Source organism: Coregonus clupeaformis, chromosome 20, assembly GCF_020615455.1.
Source record: "Coregonus clupeaformis isolate EN_2021a chromosome 20, ASM2061545v1, whole genome shotgun sequence".
In the NCBI taxonomy this organism is placed as follows: Eukaryota; Metazoa; Chordata; class Actinopteri; order Salmoniformes; family Salmonidae; genus Coregonus; species Coregonus clupeaformis.
This window is the reverse complement of record NC_059211.1, coordinates 4198850-4214470: the sequence shown is the minus strand read 5'-3', so window position 1 is coordinate 4214470 and position 15621 is coordinate 4198850. Positions and strand designations below refer to the sequence as shown.

General features: G+C 46.2%; 1 protein-coding gene across 2 annotated transcripts in view; it reads left to right on the top strand.

The window, feature by feature from the left end:
• Positions 1-15621, top strand: part of LOC121533205 (slit homolog 1 protein) — an 82245-nt gene that overhangs the window by 37769 nt on the left and 28855 nt on the right. For both annotated transcript variants that reach the window (XM_041839016.2, XM_041839014.2), the window contains exons 5-7: positions 12188-12259; positions 12344-12415; positions 12900-12971. In XM_041839016.2, the coding sequence (XP_041694950.2) occupies positions 12188-12259; positions 12344-12415; positions 12900-12971 (216 nt within the window). The remainder of the gene's footprint in view (positions 1-12187; positions 12260-12343; positions 12416-12899; positions 12972-15621) is intronic.

The following is a 15621-nucleotide window of genomic DNA, read 5'->3' as shown; positions in this document are numbered from 1 at the left end:
GCTACAAGAGAGAGAGAGAGAGAGAGAGAGAGAGAGAGAGAGAGAGAGAGAGAGAGAGAGAGAGAGAGAGAGAGAGAGAGAGAGAGAGAGAGAGAGAGAGAGAGAGAGAGAGAGAGAGAGAGAGAGAGAGAGAGAGAGAGAGAGAGAGAGAGAGAGAGAGAGCATTCCAATTTGTTCTGTTTTTTAGTTGATTCTTTCCAGTGTGTTAAATAGTTATCTTTTTGCTTTCTCATAATTTGGTTGGGTCTAAATGTGTTTCTGTCCTGGGGGTCTGTTTGTGAATGGAGCCCCAGAACAGAGCCTCTCTCTATTTCTCTCACTCACCCCCTCCCCCATGTCTCTCTCTCTCTCTCTCACTCTCCCCCTCCCCCATGTCTCTCTCTCGCTCTCTTTCTCTCACTCTCCCCCTCCCCCTTGTCTCTCTCTCTCTCACTCTCCCCCTCCCCCGTGTCTCTCTCTCGCTCTCTCTCACTCTCCCCCTCCCCATGTCTCTCTTTCTCTCTCACTCTCTCTGTCTGTCTCTCTCTCTCTCACGAATGACTTATTCAAAGTTTGTGTCAGTCTGTGAGGGGTTGAAAGGGGAACAGACAGAGTTTAAAAGGGAGATAAAATATTTAGAGGTTGTCGGCGGTGACACTGTCTGACATCACCGTCTGCCCTCCCTGTAAGAGGGTCACTGTGGGGGGAGGAGGACAGGGGAGGAAAGGAGGCGTCTGAGATGAAGAGAATGAGGAAGGTCTGGGGTTGAGAGTGAGAGTAGAGGTCTAGCAAGGCAGTCTATAGGGATGAAGGGGAAGGAGAGAAGGCAGAAGGTGTGATGAGAGAGAGAAGGGAGAGGTTGTGGGAGTGGGTGAGAGAATGGAGGAGGTTGGGGGGTGAGAGTGAAAGGGGGAGTTAGTCCTCTGTGAGTGCCCTGGGTGAGTCTGGGCTTGAGATAGGAGGGAGTTAATGACAGTAGGACAGCAGGGTGTGTTGGGCTGTAGAGAATCAGAATAGAGGGAAGGTGTTGAGGGAGGAGGGACACAAATCTGGGTTTGAGAGAAGGGTTGATGACTGGAGATTAGAGAGGTGGGAGGGTTGAGGAAGGTGTAAGAGAGATGGGGAGAGAGGAAGAGAGTGGAGGAGAGTGGAGGGGAAGAGAGGAGAGATGAGTGGAGGGGGAGAGGTGAAGAGGATAAGGATCCTTGTGAAGAGAGCGATGGAGGCTTAGATGGGGGAAGTTGGAAGGTGGGAGTGAAGGGAGGCAGGAAAGGGGGAGAGAGGAAGGAAGGTGTGGGGCGTCAGAGGAGGGAAGGTGTAGGGGCATCAGAGGAGGGAAGGTGTTGGGCATCAGAGAGGAGGGAAGGTGTGGGGCTTCAGAGAGAAGGGAATGTGTGGGGCGTCTGAGAGGAGGGAAGGTGTGGGGCGTCTGAGAGGAGGGAAGGTGTGGGGCGTCTGAGAGGAAGGAAGGTGTGGGGCGTCTGAGAGGAGGGAAGGTGTGGGGCGCCTGAGAGGAGGGAAGGTGTGGGGCGTCAGAGAGGAGGAGTAAGAAGAGGTGGAGAGAGATGGAGGCTGTATAAGGGTCATGTGAGTCTTGGGAGAGTGACTTCATGTTTTTGCGGAGGACCAGAGTGGGACAGTGGGGTTAGGAAGCAATGGGAACGTTTACACACACACACAAACACGCACCACAGAGCGGGACTGAGAGGTGAGATCTGAGGTCACACAGAGCCAGTGGGAAAGTTTACCTTTCTCACCCTCTATTGAGCACAGTCTGCTGATGACTGTCTGGGGAGGAGGGAGGAGGAAAAAGAAAGAGAGATGAAGAGTAGGAAGAATGAGAGAGAGAGAGAGAGAGAGAGAGAGAGAGAGAGAGAGAAAGAGAGAGAGAGAGAGAGAGAGAGAGAGAGAGAGAGAGAGAGAGAGAGAGAGAGAGAGAGAGAGAGAGAGAGAGAGAGAGAGAGAGAGAGAGAGAGAGAGAGAGAGAGAGAGAGAGAGAGAGTATAACATGCCGCTCTCTCACACACATACCACACACAGGCATCCCACAGTGAGAGGAAGAGAGAATGTATTTCACCATGGACACAAATCTAACGTGCCAGGCATCTAGGGAGAAACTAATGAAAGACAACCTTTGGATGACATGTAACATTAGGCAGCATTACACACGCACACACACAGCAGGCCCAGCTGTGACCAAACCTCATAGTCTCAGTGTCTCTCCTGTAAACATAATATCCAGATGGTACCACCTCGTGTCCTAGCAACGGAGCGCCTGTCAAGGCATCTCCAATTGTGTGTGTGTGTGTGTGTAATGCTGCCTAATGTTACATGTCATCCAAAGGTTGTCTTTCATTAGTTTCTCCCTAGATGCCTGGCACGTTAGATTTGTGTCCATGGTGAAATGCATTCTCCTTCATCCCCTCTCATCTTCTCACAGTGGGATGCCTGTCACACACACACACACACACACCTGGAACCACTTGGGCAACTGGGCATGGAGTATCAGTATGAACGTGATCTGATTTGACAAGGAGCAGTGAGGAAGACCCAGTGGTGAGGAGAACAAGAGAAAGAGATTAATGGTGTTCTCAAACCCAGTCCAGCTGTCTGTTATGTTCAGAAGCAGCTACTTCCTCATACCACCTCTCTACTGCTTTAACACTTACTTCCTGTCCTGTCAGGGGACATCTAGCAACCTTCACTGGTTGAGTGAATGAGTGAGTGGACTAAGATCGAATCTTACTACACCGGCTCCGATGCTCGTCTGATGTGGCAGGGCTTGCAAACTATTGCAGACTACAAAGGGACGCACAGCCGCGAGCTGCCCAGTGACACGAGCCTACCAGATGAGCTAAACCACTTCTGAGAGCATCAGCTGTTCCGGACGACTGTGTGATCACGCTTTCCGTAGCCGATGTGAGTAAGACCTTTAAACAGGTCAACATTCAAAAGGCCGCAGGGCCAGACGGATTACCAGGACGTGTACTCCGAGCATGCGCTGACCAACTGGCAAGTGTCTTCACTGACATTTTCAATCTCTCCCTGTCTGAGTCTGTAATACCAACATGTTTCAAGCAGACCACCATAGTCCCTGTGCCCAAGAACACTAAGGTAACCTGCCTAAATGTCTACCGACCCGTAGCACTCACGTCTGTAGCCGTGAAGTGCTTTGAAAGGCTGGTCATGGCTCACATCAACACCATTATCCCAGAAACCCTAGACCCACTCCAATTTGCATACCGCCCCAACAGATCCACAGATGATGAAATCTCTATTGCGCTCCACACTGCCCTTTCACACCTGGACAAAAGGAAAACCTATGTGAGAATACTATTCATTGACTACAGCTCAGCATTCAACACCATAGTGCCCTCAAAGCTCATCACTAAGCTAAGGACCCTGGGACTGAACACCTCCCTCTGCAACTGGATCCTGGAATTCCTAACGGGCCGCCCCCAGGTGGTAAGGGTAGGTAACAACACATCCGCCACGCTGATCCTCAACACAGGGGCCCCTCAGGGGTGCGTGCTCAGTCCCCTCCTGTACTCCCTGTTCACTCATGACTGCATAGCCAGGCACGACTCCAACACCATCATTAAGTTTGCCGATGACACAACAGTGGTAGGCCTGATCACCGACAACGATGAGATAGCCTATAGGGAGGAGGTCAGAGACCTGGCCGTGTGGTGCCAGGATAACAACCTCTCCCTCAACGTGATCAAGACAAAAGAGATGAATGTGGACTACAGGAAAAAGAAGAGCACGCCCCCATTCTCATCAACAGGGCTGTAGTGGAGCAGGTTGAGAGCTCCAAGTTCCTTGGTGTCCACATCACCAACAAACTAACATGGTCCAAGCACACCAAGACAGTCGTGAAGAGGGCATGACAAAACCTATTCCCCCTAAGGAGATTTGGCATGGGTCCTCAGATCCTCAAAAGGTTCTACAGCTGCACAATCGAGAGCATCCTGACTGGTTGCATCACTACCTGGTATGTCAACTGCTCGGCCACCGACCACAAGGCACTACAGAGGGTGGTGCGTACGGTCCAGTACATCACTGGGGCCAAGCTTCCTGCCATCCAGGACCTCTATACCAGGCGGTGTCAGAGGAAGGCCCTAAAAAATGTCAGACTCCAGCCACTCTAGTCATAGACTGTTCTCTCTGATACCGCACGGCAAGCGGTACCGGAGCGCCAAGTCTAGGTTCAAAAGGCTTCTAAACAGTTTCTACCCCAAGCCATAAGACTCCTGAACATCTAATCAAATGGCTACCCAGACTATTTGCATTGCCCCCCCTTTACGCTGCTGCTACTCTGTTTATTATCTATGCATAGTCACTTTAATAACTCTACATACATGTACATATTACCTCGACTAACTGGTGCCCCCGCACATTGACTCGGTACTGGTACCCCCTGTATATAGCCTCGTTATTGTTATTTTATTGTTGCTCTTTAATTATTTGTTAATTGTACTTTTTTTTGTTGGTATTCTTTCTTAAAACTGCATTGTTGGTTAAAGGCTTTTAAGTAAGCATTTCACTGTAAGGTCTACACCTGTTGTATTCGGCGCATGTGACAAATAACATCTGATGAGAGAGAGAGAGAGAGAGCAAACACACATTTGACCTTAGATCCATCCATCCATGTTCTGTATCTCTCCTCAAAATCCATTTACACCCTCTCCATCTCTCGCCCCCTTCTCAGCCTCCAATTCCCACATCTCTCTCTCTCAAATGCTAACATCGCTCCCTCTCTCTCATGCCCACATCTCTCTCTCTCTCTCTCTCTCTCTCTCTCTCTCTCTCTCTCTCTCTCTCTCTCTCTCTTCAGACTCCATGCTGTGTGTATGTCTATGTGTTGGTTCACTGACTCTGACCTCAATCTGAAATGGAGCAGAAAAACTGTGCGTGTGATCGCAACCAATCTCTCACCCACTCCGCTCCCTCTCTCACTTTATCCATCCTTCTCTCACGCTCTCTCTCTCTCTCATATAGACTCTATCCATCCCTTTCACTCGTTCTGTCACTCACTTAATCTATTCTGCTCTCTCTCATACACTCTATCCATCCCTTTCACCCATTATCCATCCTCTCACTCCTCTGTCTATATCAGTCCTCCTCTCATTCCTCTGTCTATATCAGTCCTCCTCGCTTTCCTCTGTCTGTATCAGTCCTCCTCTCATACCTCTATCAGTCCTCCTCTCATTCCTCTGTCTGTATCAGTCCTCCTCTCATTTCTCTGTATCAGTCCTCCTCTCATTCCTCTGTCTGTATCAGTCCTCCTCTCATTCCTCTGTATCAGTTCTTCTCTCATTCCTCTGTATCAGTCCTTCTCTCATTCCTCTGTATCAGTCCTCTCATTCCTCTGTCTGTATCAGTCCTTCTCTCATTCCTCTGTCTGTATCAGTCCTTCTCTCATTCCTCTGTATCAGTTCTTCTCTCATTCCTCTGTATCAGTCCTCCTCTCATTCCTCTGTATCAGTCCTCTCATACATCTGTATCAGTCCTTCTCTCATTCCTCTGTATCAGTCCTCCTCTCATTTCTCTGTCTGTATCAGTCCTCCTCTCATACCTCTGTATGTATCAGTCCTTCTCTCATTCCTCTGTATCAGTCCTCCTCTATTTCCTCTGTATCAGTCCTCTCAATCCTCTGTAGTAGTTCTTCTCTCATTCTTCTGTATCAGTCCTCCTCTCTTTCCTCTGTATCAGTCCGTCTCTCATTCCTCTGTATCAGTCCTCCTCTCATTCCTCTGTATCAGTCCTCCTCTCATTCCTCTGTATCAGTCCATCTCTCATTCCTCTGTATCAGTCCTTCTCTCATTCCTCTGTATCAGTCCATCTCTCATTCCTCTGTATCAGTCCTTCTCTCATTCCTCTGTATCAGTCCTCCTCTCATTCTTCTGTATCAGTCCTCCTCTCATTCCTCTGTATCAGTTATTCTCTCATTCCTCTGTATCAGTCCTCCTCTCATTCCTCTGTCTGTATCAGTCCTCCTCTCATTCCTCTGTATCAGTCCTCCTCTCATTCCTCTGTATCAGTCCATCTCTCATTCCTGTGTATCAGTCCTCCTCTCATGCCTCTGTATCAGTCCGTCTCTCAATCCTCTGTATCAGCCCTCCTCTCATTCCTCTGTATCAGTCCATCTCTCATTCATCTGTAACAGTCCTTCTCTCATGCCTCTGTATCAGTCCATCTCTCATTCCTCTGTATCAGTCCTTCTCTCATTCCTTTGTATCAGTCCTCCTCTCATTCCTCTGTATCAGTTATTCTCTCATTCCTCTGTATCAGTCCTCCTCTCATTCCTCTGTATCAGTCCTCCTCTCATTCCTCTGTATCAGTCCTCCTCTCATTCCTATGTATCAGTCCTCCTCTCATTCCTCTGTATCAGTCCTTCTCTCATTCCTCTGTATCAGTCCTCCTCTCATCCCTCTGTATCAGTCCTCCTCTCATTCCTCTGTATCAGTCCATCTCTCATTCCTGTGTATCAGTCCTTCTCTCATTCCTCTGTATCAGTCCTCCTCTCATTCCTCTGTATCAGTCCATCTCTCATTCCTCTGTATCAGTTCTTCTCTCATTCATGTGTATCAGTCCTCCTCTCATGCCTCTGTATCAGTCCGTCTCTCAATCCTCTGTATCAGTCCTCCTCTCATTCCTCTGTATCAGTCCTCCTCTCATTCCTCTGTCTGTATCAGTCCTCCTCTCATTCCTCTGTATCAGTCCTCCTCTCATTCCTCTGTATCAGTCCTTCTCTCATTCCTCTGTATCAGTCCGTCTCTCATTCATCTGTATCAGTCCTCCTCTCATTCCTCTGTATCAGTCCTCCTCTCATTCCTCTGTATCAGTCCTCCTCTCATTCCTCTGTATCAGTCCTCTCATTCCTCTGTATCAGTCCTCCTCTCATTCCTCTGTATTAGTCCATCTCTCATTCCTCTGTATCAGTCCTCCTCTCATTCCTCTGTATCAGTCCTCCTCTCATTCCTCTGTATCAGTCCATCTCTCATTCCTCTGTATCAGTCCTTCTCTCATTCCTCTGTATCAGTCCATCTCTCATTCCTCTGTATCAGTCCTTCTCTCATTCCTCTGTATCAGTCCTCCTCTCATTCTTCTGTATCAGTCCTCCTCTCATTCCTCTGTATCAGTTATTCTCTCATTCCTCTGTATCAGTCCTCCTCTCATTCCTCTGTCTGTATCAGTCCTCCTCTCATTCCTCTGTATCAGTCCTCCTCTCATTCCTCTGTATCAGTCCATCTCTCATTCCTGTGTATCAGTCCTCCTCTCATGCCTCTGTATCAGTCCGTCTCTCAATCCTCTGTATCAGCCCTCCTCTCATTCCTCTGTATCAGTCCATCTCTCATTCATCTGTAACAGTCCTTCTCTCATTCCTCTGTATCAGTCCATCTCTCATTCCTCTGTATCAGTCCTTCTCTCATTCCTTTGTATCAGTCCTCCTCTCATTCCTCTGTATCAGTTATTCTCTCATTCCTCTGTATCAGTCCTCCTCTCATTCCTCTGTATCAGTCCTCCTCTCATTCCTCTGTATCAGTCCTTCTCTCATTCCTCTGTATCAGTCCGTCTCTCATTCATCTGTATCAGTCCTCCTCTCATTCCTCTGTATCAGTCCTCCTCTCATTCCTCTGTATCAGTCCTCCTCTCATTCCTCTGTATCAGTCCATCTCTCATTCCTCTGTATCAGTCCTCCTCTCATTCCTCTGTATTAGTCCATCTCTCATTCCTCTGTATCAGTCCTCCTCTCATTCCTCTGTCTGTATCAGTCCTCCTCTCATTCCTCTGTATCAGTCCTCCTCTCAATCCTCTGTAACAGTCCTTCTCTCATTCCACTGTATGAGTCCTCCTCTCATTCCTCTGTATCAGTCCATCTCTCATTCCACTGTATCAGTCCTCCTCTCATTCCTCTGTATCAGTCCTCCTCTCATTCCTCTGTATCAGTCCTCTCATTCCTCTGTATCAGTCAATCTTTAATTCCTCTGTATCAGTCCTCCTCTCATTCCTCTGTCTATATCAGACCTCCTCTCATTCCTCTGTCTGTATCAGTCCTCCTCTCATTCCTCTGTCTGTATCAGTCCTCCTCTCATTCCTCTGTATCAGTCCTCCTCTCATTCCTCTGTCTGTATCAGTCCTTCTCTCATTCCTCTGTATCAGTCCTCCTCTCATTCCTCTGTATCAGTCCTCCTCTCATTCTTCTGTATCAGTCCTCCTCTCATTCCTCTGTATCAGTCCTTCTCTCATTCTTCTGTATGAGCCCTCCTCTCATTCCTCTGTATCAGTCCTTCTCTCATTCCTCTGTATGAGTCCTCCTCTCATTCCTTTGTATCAGTCCTCTCATTCATCTGTATCAGTCCTTCTCTCATTCCTCTGTATCGGTCCTTCTCTCATTCCTCTGTATCAGTCCTCCTCTCATGCCTCTGTATCAGTCCTTCTCTCATTCCTCTGTATCGGTCCTTCTCTCATTCCTCTGTATCGGTCCTTCTTTCATTCCTCTGTATCGGTCCTTCTCTCATTCCTCTGTATCGGTCCTTCTCTCATTCCTCTGTATCGGTCCTTCTCTCAATCCTCTGTATCAGTCCTTCTCTCATTCCTCTGTATCGGTCCTTCTCTCTTGCCCTCTGTATCGGTCCTTCTCTTGCCCTCTGTATCGGTCCTTCTCTCATTCCTCTGTATCGGTCCTTCTCTCATTCCTCTGTATCGGTCCTTCTCTCATTCCACTGTATCGGTCCTTCTCTCTTGCCCTCTGTCTAGCAGTGTTCCTTTTTCATTCTCTATATGCATCCCTCACTTTCACTCACTCCATTCTTCTCTTTCACTATATCCATCATTCTCTTTTCATTTTCTCTCAATCTATCAGCCTCTACATTCCCCTCTTTCAACCTCACTCAATTCAATTCTATTCAATTTGCTTTATTGACATGACGTAACAATGCACATATTGCCAAAGCGTACTTGGGAGATGAAGTGATACATTTACAATATGAACATTATTATAATCAATATTGTCAACAGGAAACTCAGTAACAGTAATAACCATTCAATGGACAATAGCAACGGTGTAGAGGGCATGTGCAGGTTGGTTGGTCTGTCAGACACTGTCCCTCATTTTATGGCAGGCAATAGTGCTGCCAACCCACAGCTCTCTGCGTCTTCCCCCAACAGGACGGGAAGCCTATTCTCATCAGAGAGGTCTTTGAAACCTTGAATAAGGGTGTCACATTTGGGGAAATTACACTCTAATTGTTTTATAGTTTTTACATTTTGTCAGAAAATGCAGCTCTGTCTTGGGTTCTGCTGTGGTGCAGTGGTACAGCCTTTCCTCTACAGGGAGCCAGGTTTTCCTGTGTCTACCGTTCTCAATTGCAAGGCTGTGCTCACTGAGCCTGTACTTTGTCAAGGTTTATCTAAGGTTTTGATCAGTAACCATGGTCAAATAGTTTGCAATGGTGTGCTGTCGATTTAGGGCCAGATAGCACTGCATTTTGCTTTGTGCTTGTGCTTCCCAATAGGTCATGTCGTTTTGTTTTGACTGTGTTGTAATTTGGTTTATTCTGATTGATTGGATGTTTTGGTCCTGAGGCTTCAGTGTGTTAGTAGAACAGGTTTGTGAACTCAGCCTCTGAACCAGCTGGATGAGGGGACTCTTTTCTTTGCTCATCTCTTGGCATTGCAGGGCTTGGTAATGATACGATATGTATTTTAGATGTTTCCAAAACGTAATTGCTCTTTTTTGAAAGTGTTCTACGTTTTTTCCTTATAATTTTACAATCTGCATCAAACCAGTTGTCATCTGTGGTCTTTCTGGGTAAAAAAAATAATCAATTTCAGTTCTGCTTCTTTTGCCGTTTGCCTGAATATATAGTTGATGTATTTTACTGCTAGATTGACAAGAGTGTTTTGATGTTTTGGTTACTGGTTGCTTTCTGGTATTCTTCTGTGCTGTTTTGGGCCCATCTTTATGCATTTCTGATGTTGTACAGCTTACTGGGCTGTGAATGTGTGGTTGTTTCCATGTCTATTCTTTTGAGGAACAACATAATTTGGCTGTGATCAGACAGAGGTGTTAGTGGCTTGACGGTGAATGAGCTGAGAGAGAAAGGGTCAATGTCTGGAACTCTGTCACTATCATTCTTTACCACATTCACTACAGCAATACCTCTGTGCCTCATTTACATTTACATTTGAGTCATTTAGCAGACGCTCATAAAACCAAGTCATAGTATTCCAGAGCCACACACTCACATAGTAGCATCATGTTGGCATGGTATCTGCATACCTCTGGTCTGAATTCATTTTAATGGTCTGGTCTGATAGTCTCAGTGGGTTGGTCTGATAGTCTCAGTGGGCTGGTCTGATAGTCTCAGTGGGTTGGTCTGATAGTCTCAGTGGGCTAGTCTAATAGTCTCAGTGGGTTGGTCTGATAGTCTCAGTGGGTTGGTCTGATAGTCTCAGTGGGTTGGTCTGATAGTCTCAGTGGGTTGGTCTGATAGTCTCAGTGGGCTAGTCTAATAGTCTCAGTGGGTTGGTCTGATAGTCTCAGTGGGCTGGTCTGATAGTCTCAGTGGTCTGGAGGTTAATAGTGTGTTTGAAATCCTCCAGGGTACGACACATTATCCACACACATTCGAGCGTGCATGCACCTGGGCCACACAAGCGCACACACACAGACACACTAACATAGACAACCCTGTGGTTCCCATCTCCGACGCCAGATGGAACAGTGCCAGAGTCTACCCAGGCTGTAGTAGGCCCTCCCTGGGGTGGCTCAGTCACCAGGGGCCCAGGCTTCCTGCTGGCGTCTAGGCCCCAAGGCCAGGGGAACACATTAAGATAACATCATGATGGAGACCTAGTGGTAATGTTGTAGACAGAGAGGAGGGATGGAGAGAGGAGTGGAAGACTGAAAGAGATGAAAATAGAAAGAGAAGATTGAGAGAGAAAGAGAGAGATGAGAAAAGGGAGGGTGAAGAAGAGGAGAGAGAGAGAGAGAGAGAGAGAGAGAGAGAGAGAGAGAGAGAGAGAGAGAGAGAGAGAGAGAGAGAGAGAGAGAGAGAGAGAGAGAGAGAGAAAAGAGAGAGAAGAGAGAGAGAGAGAGAGAGAGAGAGAGAGAGAGAGAGAGAGAGAGAGAGAGAGAGAGAGAGAGAGAGAGAGAGAGCGCGAGGGGCCTAGTTCCTGGTCTGTGTGTACTTTAAAAGACCAAACACAGTGAGATAGAGCAGATAACACTGGTCTCTGGGTGGAAACACAGCCACCTATTACTCAACTAGCCACTCCACACCGCTCAACACTGTCTGCTCCACAATGTCTGCTCCACACTGTCTGCTCCACACTGCCTGCTCAACACTGTCTGCTCCACACTGTTCAACACTGTCTGCTCAATACTGTCTGCTCCACACTGCCTGCTCCACACTGCCTGCTCCACACTGCCTGCTCCACACTGTCTGCTCCACACTGGTCAACACTGTCTGCTCCACACTGGTCAACACTGTCTGCTCAACACTGTCTGCTCCACACTGGTCAACACTGTCTGCTCAACACTGTCTGTTCCACACTGCTCAACACTGTCTGTTCCACACTGGTCAACACTGTCTGCTCAACACTGTCTGCTCCACACTGGTCAACACTGTCTGCTCCACACTGTCTGCTCAACACTGTCTGTTCCACACTGCTCCACACTGTCTGCTTCACACTGCTCAACACTGTCTGCTCCACACCACTCTACACTGTCTGATCAACACCCCTCTACTTTTCATATCTCCTTTCTTTCTACATCCCTCGTTTTTTAAACTCCTCCTGACAAGCAGGAAGACAAGCTCCATGGATTTCACACTGTTTAAACTCTCTCTCTCTCTCTCTCTCTCTCTCTCTCTCTCTCTCTCTCTCTCTCTCTCTCTCTCTCTCTCTCTCTCTCTTAATTCAATTCAATTCAATTTCAATTCAATTTAAGGGCTTTATTGGCATGGGAAACATGTGTTAACATTGCCAAAGCAAGTGAAGTAGATAGTAAACAAAAGTGAAATAAACAATAAATATTAACAAATTAATAAATCTCTCTCTCTCTCTCTCTCTCTCTCTCTCTCTCTCTCTCTCTCTCTCTCTCTCTCTCTCTCTCTCTCTCTCTCTCTCTCTCTCTCTCTCTCTCTCTCTCTCTCTCTCTCTCCGCTCTCTCTCTCTCTCTCCCCACCCCCCTTCTCAGGGACCTGAGTGAAAATTTTATCCAAGCCATTCCCAGGAGAGCTTTCAGAGGGGCCACGGACATCAGGAACCTGTGAGTGACACATGCGCACACACACACTCTCGCTTTCGCATACACACACTAATGGAAGCCGTTATGTGTGTTTTGTGTCTTCAGTCAACTGGATAAGAACCACATCACTTGCATCGAGGAGGGGGCCTTCCGTGCTCTCAGAGCTCTGGAGGTTCTGTAAGTATTACAGAGAGAGACTGTCTGTGTGCACATCTTTCTTCTCCTGAGGAATGTCATCTAATATTCTGTCTCCCTCTCTCCACCTCTCTCTCCCCCTCTCCTCTCCTCTCTCTCTCCACCTCTCTCTCTCCCTCTCTCCACCTCTCTCTCTTCCTCTCTCTCTCCACCTCTCTCTCTCCCTCTCTCCACCTCTCTCTCTCTCCCTCTCTCCACCTCTCTCTCTCCCTCTCTCCCTCTCTCTCCCTTTCTCCACCTCTCTCTCTCCCTCTCTCCACCTCTCTCTCCCTCTCTCTCCACCTCTCTCTCTCCCTCGCTCCACCTCTCTCTCTCTCTCTCCACCTCTCTCTCTCTCTCTCTCTCTCTCTCTCTCTCTCTCTCTCTCTCTCTCTCTCTCTCTCTCTCTCTCTCTCTCTCTCTCTCTCTCTCTCTCTCTCTCTCTCTCTCTCTCTCTCTCTCTCTCTCTCTCTCTCTCTCTCGGCAGCACATTGAACAACAACAACATAAGCAGCATTCCAGTCTCCAGCTTCAACCACATGCCCAAACTACGCACCTTGTGAGTCCCTCCCCTACACTACCCACAATCTAACACTACTTAGTATGACTGGGAATTGCCAGGGACCTCACGATACTTAGGTTCCGATTCTGTATGTATTACCCAGATAACCCAGATAACACGCATACGTTTGGCCGACATATCAAGTTGCGTGGGGAATATGTTATTTGGAGAGCATTTGCCTATTGAGAAGATGTCGGAGAGGCATCAGAATAGAATGTTGATGTCAGGCCGACGTATAAACGATGTAGAACTGTAGAACTGAGAATGTAAGCATAAATACATCTGTAAGACATCTTGTAGTGATGGGGAAAAACCATACAGTTACATATAGTATCACAATATTATTCTGGACGTTATATATATATATATATATATATATATATATATATATATATATATATATATATATATATATATATACACACACATACACATACACATACACATACAGTACCATTCAAAAGTTTGGACACAGCTACTCATTCAAGGGTTTTTCTCTATTTTTACTATTTTCTATAATAATAATATAATAATAATATGCCATTTAGCAGACGCTTTTATCCAAAGCGACTTACAGTCATGTGTGCATACATTTTTACGTATGGGTGGTCCCGGGGATCGAACCCACTACCCTGGCGTTACAAGTGCCATGCTCTACCAATTGAGCTACAGAGGACTACATTGTAGAATAATAGTGAAGACATCAAAACTATGAAATAACACATATGGAATCATGTAGTAACCAAAACAGTGTTAAACAAATCAAAATATATTTTATATTTGAGATTCTTCAAAGTAGCCACCCTTTGTCTTGATGACCGCTTTGCAGACTCCTGAGTCTGACATGTCACACTTAGCCAACCCTATCAGCTCTCCCATAATTAGACATTCATCCATGTTTCCCAAAGTCACATTTCGAAATGCCTCATTTCGAAGTGTTTAAGGTTAAGTTTAGGTATTAACTCCAAATGTTTAAGGTTAGGGATAAGTTCAGGCATTAACTCCAAATTCTTAAAGATGTGCTATGCAGAAATCGATCCCCCATTTCCTGGTTGCTAAAATTGTAATAGTTCGAACTAATTGAAGTTTGTGACAAAGCAAGCAAGTATAGTGTACTGTATAGTATATATATAATATAGTATAGTATAGTGTATAGTATATAAGTATAGTGTACTGTATATTGTATTTTCAGCTGTTTGAAGCTGGTGTACAAAACCAAAAGTAAAAGACGCAACATTTTTATTTAAGCACAGGAAGCATAGAAATAGTGCACATAGAACAGATCTACTGCTTCTTAGACTTACTTTCAATGAGAATGACAGATTTATAACAAAACTGTCTAATGAATTTGGCCCAAAAAGTTCCATATTGCAGCTTTAAGGTTAGGTGGTAACTCTGAATGGTTAAGGTAAGGGTTAAGGTTTGGGATAGGCTTAAAACAAAAATATCAAAAACAACTTTCTATCGCTGGATTAGAACTTGCAACCTCTGGAATCAGAGGCAGATGCCTACTGAAACCTACTTGAAGGTAACAGCACTCACTGTTGCCCCTAGTGGCCGGTTTCCACGTCCCCTCCTGACATCCTCAGACATGGATGGATGTCCAATACTGACTTTTATCACGGGTGACGTGGCTGAGCCAACCACTAGTGAGAAACACACTTCAAATACACACATCTTGTATGAATGCCTCTGTACCCAAAAACCAGTCAATCAGAGATGTAGCGCTGTCTCAGAAAAAGGCCCAGCCTCTTGGGGGGAACCCAAAACACCCAGTCCCATTCTGGGGAGACTTGGACCCCTTCCTCCCACCACAGAAGGGTTGTTGGGGAATTTTCTGGGACTTCGAGACGCCCCTGGAAATCAAACTGTTAAGCCCCTGAAAATCACACCCACGCACACACACACGCACACACACACACACACACGCTCACACACACACACACACACACACACGCACACACACACACACACACACACACATACAAAACACCTAGAGACCCCTCCATTGTTAAAGCTGAGAGTTAGGGTTACAACAGTATGGGGTTATTACAGCAGTATGGGGTTATTACAGTATGGGGTTATTACAACAGTATGGGGTTACAACAGTATGGGGTTATTACAGTATGGGGTTATTACAACAGTATGGGGTCACAACAGTATGGGGTTATTACAACAGTATGGGGTTATTACAACAGTATGGGGTTATTACAACAGTATGGAATTATTACAACAGTATGGGGTTATTACAACAGTATGGGGTTATTACAACAGTATGGGGTTATTACAACAGTATGGGGTTACAACAGTATGGGGTTACAACAGTATGGGGTTACAACAGTATGGGGTTATTACAACAGTATGGGGTTATTACAACAGTATGGGGTTACAACAGTATGGGGTTACAACAGTATGGGGTTATTACAACAGTATGGGGTTATTACAACAGTTTGGGGTTATTACAGCAGTATGGGGTTACAACAGTATGGGGTTATTACAACAGTATGGGGTTATTACAACAGTATGGGGTTATTACAACAGTATGGGGTTATTACAACAGTATGGGGTTATTACAACAGTATGGGGTTACAACAGTATGGGGTTACAACAGTATGGGGTTATTACAACAGTATAGGGTTACAACAGT